General features: G+C 40.9%; 1 protein-coding gene across 1 annotated transcript; it reads left to right on the forward strand.

Annotated features, from left to right (window-relative positions):
* Positions 1 to 2,874: 2,874 nt before the first annotated feature.
* LOC125694160 (heat shock transcription factor, Y-linked-like) lies at positions 2,875 to 4,677 on the forward strand. Its single transcript, XM_048946953.1, has 2 exons — positions 2,875 to 3,387; positions 4,315 to 4,677. Exons 1-2 carry the CDS (start codon positions 2,875 to 2,877, stop codon positions 4,675 to 4,677), a joined length of 876 nt encoding a protein of 291 aa, XP_048802910.1.
* The last annotated feature ends 1,314 nt before the right edge of the window (positions 4,678 to 5,991 follow it).

The following is a 5,991-nucleotide window of genomic DNA, read 5'->3' on the forward strand; positions in this document are numbered from 1 at the left end:
GCACTGTCAAAGCATTTAAAGTTGGAATTCTTCAGAGACCTTTGTAAGAGCGAGAACAGAAAAATAACTTGATGCTACTGCACCCTGTGGGACTTCATTTTTGTTTTAAACCAGAAAACATTGTTCCTGAAGAAACAGCATATTGATTTGTATAATCTCTGAGTTATCAATCACTCTTTTATCAATTGAAAGTGAATGGTATACTTTTGGTGTCAGGGAAGCCTTCAGAGAAATACATCTTCTGAGAGACTGCAGGCATCAAAACTTATTTGTAAAATGTTTTGTCAAGAAACACGGGGCATGTTAGTAGGAACTAGTTACAGTTTTCTGCCAGGACTACAAAACACGCGGCCATCCTAAACTACACAAAACAAAGATTTTGAAAGGTACACGGGGCAACTGCATCAGTCCGTCTCATAGTGATAGCGAAAAAAAAGTACTGCAGAAGTCAAACTGCAAGAAAACAACTAAGAAAGCCTTCAGTATAGATGGTATTGATCAAAGGGAACGAGGCAGAGAACTGTTTTTCAGATTTCTGACTACAAGGGAGAGAGGCATTCTAAGCCAAAAGTAGTTCTTTCTTGAAGCAGAACAGTTGATTCAACACTTGAATCAAGATCAGAATTTATTTTTGTAACTCTGCCTCTCAAGACCCAAAATCTATAGTCTAGACAGTAAGTTTTGTTCCACTGTTGCTCATTATGACAGATCGTTCCCATATTTCTTTTCAGCTCTGCATTGAAGCATGTGAAATCAACAGAAAAATACTTACTATGTCCACAGCATGCACCTTTCTGAAAATGAATAACCAAAGTATCACCTGAGGTACTGTCCTCGTGTTAATTTAGATTTGTACCCTCCTCAGAAAGGACTTAGGCTTCAGTACTTGGTTTGTAGTTGTCTCACCCTCTAGTGGTAGAGACGCCTTAGTTCTCACGGAGTAAGAAATGGGAGATTTTTTTTCCTTCAAGCTGGCTGTGCTCAATTGCCTAATTACAGCACAGAACGTAGAAATTGGTTTGGTTTTCTTTTTTTATAGAGCTGCAGATCGTTGTCTTGTAAGTGTCCATCACTTCTAACAGAGTAATACAAAATGTGCTGTCCTGCAGGCACTGAGATGATTAAAAAGGTGTTAATGAAGGGTAGCTGTGTGCTCAGATGTACTTCTTCCGTTATGAGAATGACTGCTATTCAAACTTTCCTAGGCAACCACCATTAGTGGTAATATTATGCCACTGCCCAAAGGGTCTAATAGAAAGAGATGCTCTGCTTTCCTCTAAAAACTCAAATTCCTTATCGAATTTAATAACAGGAGGCAATATTTTATTTGGATCCTCTGGTAAATAAAGCACATTTTTAATGAAAATAGAATGTTGGCCAGATATCTGATGAAAATTTAATGTATTCTATCCTGCTTTTGAAAAAAAATAAAAGAAACACCACAATTTTTGATAGCTTTAGCTCCCAGAGTAATTGATCTGGAGCTTTACAGGATTAGATCCTTTTAAAAGAATGGATTAAATCCTGACGGATTTCTGTTGGAAATAGTTTTTAATGTTTTTTTTATGTGTATGGTCAGTAAACTGAGAAGACTTTGCTTTTTTCAAAGAAAATACGAGGCATTGCCAATATTTAGTTACAAGCAGCCACTGACAGAATGGGAACTCTGGAGATGAGTCATCATTTCACAGTTAGTTCCAAGCATAATTTATTCTATTAAGAATCATAGAATTATTAAGTTTAGAAAAAAAGCAGTTCAGCCATCAACTCATCACCACCATGCCCACTAAGCTGTGTCCCCCAGTGCCATATTTAGAATTTCCTTGGATGCCTCCAGGGACAGTGACTCCACCACTCCCTGTGCAGCCTGTTCCAATGCCTAACTACTCCTTCCGAGAAGAAATGTTTCCTAATATCCAACCTGAACTCCATGAGGCCACTACCTCTCATCCTATCACCTGGGAAAAGAGGCCAATCCCCACTTCGCTACCACGTCTTTTCAGGGAGTTGTAGAGAGTGATAAGGTCTCCCCTGAGCCTGTTCTCCATACTGAAAGATCTCAGTGCCCTCATCAAGAATGTCTTTTGTCTGTTTTTGCTCCAGCTCAGGAGAGCCAAGGGTCCCATCACCAGTGCTCCATTCAATAAAACTCGGCAAGAGGGCAGTGTGTGGCTAACATAAGAGCTCCACCAGTAGCAAAGGCTACTCAGCAGCTCGTTGCAGTGCAAACTGAAAATGGAACATTAGATGTTAGGATAAGAAATCTGAGCATACTTCTCAAATCAAACATCCATATGCCAAGATGAAGATGGTAACATCCTGTTAAATCTGAACCAGAAATTGGCAAGCATACTGGTTTCAAAGAGGTACTGCTTAATCAACAGCTTAGACTACAGAAATGAGAGATCTTCAGTAAAAACTGAAAGCTTATCAAGTTTGCATAAAGTTGTCTAGAAGCAGATCAAAGAGGGAGCACTAGCTCTAGAAAGGTTCACAGGCAGAAACTAAGTCCCTACAGAAATGTGCCCAACAAAGATATTAATGAATAAGTCTTCCTTTGGGAAATTATAAATATCTGTTTGCCTATTGGTTTAGGCAGCATAAACATCTGGAATCATATTTCCTTAATTAGCAAGTATGTCACTGCCACATTTTGCTAGCAGTCACCTGTCTGTGATGTCACTGTGGTGCAGCACAGTCACTATAGTGATGTTTCTGAATGTCCCAGTCCTCTCTTGGCTCCCCACACCACGGGAGCCACGTGCTTCATCCTGCTGATGGCAGGACAAACCTCATAGTCTGGAGAAACACAGACAGAAATTCCTGAGTGAAGAATTAATCATTAAATTAATCATTAAATAATTAAACATTAAAATGGAGATATCTTTATCAGAAACACCAAGTGTTTCTGTTTTGGACATTGACTCGGCAGCCTCAGCTTTTTCTGTCCTTCAAGTACATGGTAAAGCAGATGCTCAGGATGCTGCCTTAGGATCTATAAAAGCAGAAAACACTTCTCAACGTTCATGTGAGGAAGCTTCCTCAAAAAAACTACCTCTTAATCTCTCTGAAAAGTGCTCTGGCAAAGCCAATGACTTTGCATCCTTCTCCTTTCTGAAAAAACTCTGGGAAATTGTTGAAAGCAAGTACTTTCAGTCCATTTCGTGGGCTGATGATGGAAACTCTATAGTGATTGAGGAAACACTCTTCAAAAGGGAAGTGCTGGCAAGGAGAGGATGTCTGCAAATTTTCAGCATTGGCAGCATGAAAACTTTCATTCGTCAGCTTCATCTTCACGGATTCTTCATTATGGAAGGAGATTTGCCAAGATCTGCTTCACGTGCTAAATTCCAAGCAGACGAAGCAGCAGTTTCCACTTCTAGCAAGGTACATAGTCCACCTAGGGTCCCCCTACCCGTGAAATACTCTTGGGACTAGTGGGATTGGGGATTGGTGGTCACTCAGTATAAATAAGATGCCTGAAAGTTGGTGGTATTTGGGTTTCTAAACCAACTGTTATGCTTTTGAAAATATTACATTTCTCTGCTGCTCTCAAATGGCAAGAGTTTAAGCAAGGGTAGTTACTACAATGGCTGCTCTGAAAGTAATGTCTCCCACTGAATTATGTTGCCCCGTAGTGTCAGAAGTGGGTTTACATGGTATGGCAATAGAGGATGAACCTCCCACCCTGATATTCCATTAAGCTTTCTTGTTATGTGACACATAACAGTAGACGGGCAGTCTGACAAAATGGCATCTGACATGGACATGTATACGAAGCAATAGTGTGGCATTGAGTTCTTAAAGGCTGAAAAAATGGTTCCCCTTGACATTCATGGACACTTGCTCAACTTTTATGGAGACCAAACGCTGGATGTCAGCATAGCGTGTTGGTGGATGGTGTGTTTCAGCAGTGGCAACAGAGACATGAATGAAGGCCTGGTTCTGGACAGCTGTGCAGATCTCCCCAAGCGTGGCACTCAGGCTCTTGTTCATCTCAGGAAAAAAATGCACCAATAATGGTGGTGGCTGTGTTGAAAGAGCGTTTTGTAGCTGAGATTTATTCTATCAAATAGTTTTATTGTGCTTTATATCTGTTGTGGTTTCCAATGAAATAAACAGGAGGCATTACTTTCAGAGACCTTGTACTTAACAGAACTGTACCATAACATTTTATTCGCAGGTATTCATGTCTAAAATGCCCCTGAGAGTCCTCTCTGCTTGTTTCTGAGGTTCTAATTACTAGTTATTGTGTCTTTGTCTTTTCCAACCTTGTAATGGTGGTGAGTAAATTTTCTCCTTTGCATTTTGTAGTTTCTCTACTATTACAACCCCTATTTCAAGAGAGATTATCCCCATCTGCTAAGAAGATTCAAGCGTAGTGCTGGTATAAAAAAGAGAGCATCAGGTGCATTCTTGATGAACCTGGATTTGAAGGAGGGCCACCTGAGCAGAAGCCCTCTGAAGAAAAAAGCAGGCCCTGCTGCGTCAGTGGGCACTGAGCTCCCTGGTAGCATCCACAATGCTGTTCTTGCTTCATCTGCTACTTCTCTGAATCACATGGAGTCTTCTATACCAAACAGCCCTTTTCTACCAGGGCTGGGACCGGATACTGGAGCTGCAGGTGATGGGGTTGGACGTCAACACAATTTATTCTTCAGAAAGTATAGATGCTAAGTATCAAGTGAATATAGCAGTTCCAAAAATAAATTTTCTGAATATTTTCCAGTTGTCCTGTCCTGTTACTTCAGTTTGACAGTTACTCTCCCTGTGCCCAAGGACGGGGGCATGTCTTCAGGCAGTTTTCATTTCTCTGATCCTTTAAAACAACCATTGTTATCCCTGCCCTCTAGGTTTTAGAAGACCTGCTAAATGCTACGCAGGCACTGTTTGAAGCAAGTCTGGTCCAAGGAATGATGCAAGCACAGGGCATGCCAGTGGGCAGCTGGAGCTGTCTGAAATGCCTGATCCCCTTCCTTCTCTGCCCTTCCTCTCTGGGTAGATGCCATGATGGCAACAGGGACAGGAGGCCTCTGATGAGCCATTCAGCTTGTGAGGGTCCCTGGTGGTCACTGAGGTAAATTTAGCTACCTATGAGCAACACGTGCCTGGCACTGCCCTTCTGCTTACCAATCTGACCTCAGTGAGATTCTTGCAAATGAGTGGCTTCCAGCTGTGGGCAGCTTTTTGGTGCAAACATTCGTTTAATCCTGCTCCAACATAAGAGAGGTGAGCACTGATACCACACAGATGGGTGCTTTAGAAATATCAATAAAAAAAAATAATTAACCAAGGGCATTTGAGCTGCTTGTGTCAAAACTTCCAACATTCAGAACCCCAGTCATCATGATTCTGGCTGATTTAAACTATACAAGAGTTAGCCTGTAGCCAAACTAATCCTTGCTTTGCATTCTGCAGAGCCACATTGCTGAGCACAACCAAGCATGGCTGTAGACCAAGACAGCTGAGCAACTGCTAATCAAATGAGCCAGAGGCCTTTGGCCGTATTTTAGAGGAGGATGTATAAAGTACAAAACCACAGGAAGCAGTAGCTTACTTGCCAGTGTGCTAGCACATTTGCTAAAGCTGTTGTTTTACTATTCTTAAAAAGCTCTTAAAAATCTTAATTCTTACTTGCATGGTGATGCTGATATTCAGATACAGTTCTACTATGTCACATGAGAATGCATTTTTTCTTTTTTCTTTTTAATTAAGTATAGATAATTGTGCATTGTTATAATAGTCCATATTCCCCACTACAATGCTCCATTTCCTTTGTTCTTTGGAACTCGGCCTGACCTTGGCCAATTGGACTTCTTTTTTCACACCAGTACATGATAAATATTTCTGAAGATAAAATACAGAAAACTACAGCATTTTTATACATCCTGAAATTCTGCTGGCAAATGAGAACTCTTTCTAGTGGAGCAAATAAAAGTTTGCATCACAGCTATAGGACTGTGGAGCATCCATAAGAAGCTTGACATTTTT

The sequence above is a fragment of the Lagopus muta genome, chromosome 5, assembly GCF_023343835.1.
Source record: "Lagopus muta isolate bLagMut1 chromosome 5, bLagMut1 primary, whole genome shotgun sequence".
NCBI classification, from domain to species: domain Eukaryota; kingdom Metazoa; phylum Chordata; class Aves; order Galliformes; family Phasianidae; genus Lagopus; species Lagopus muta.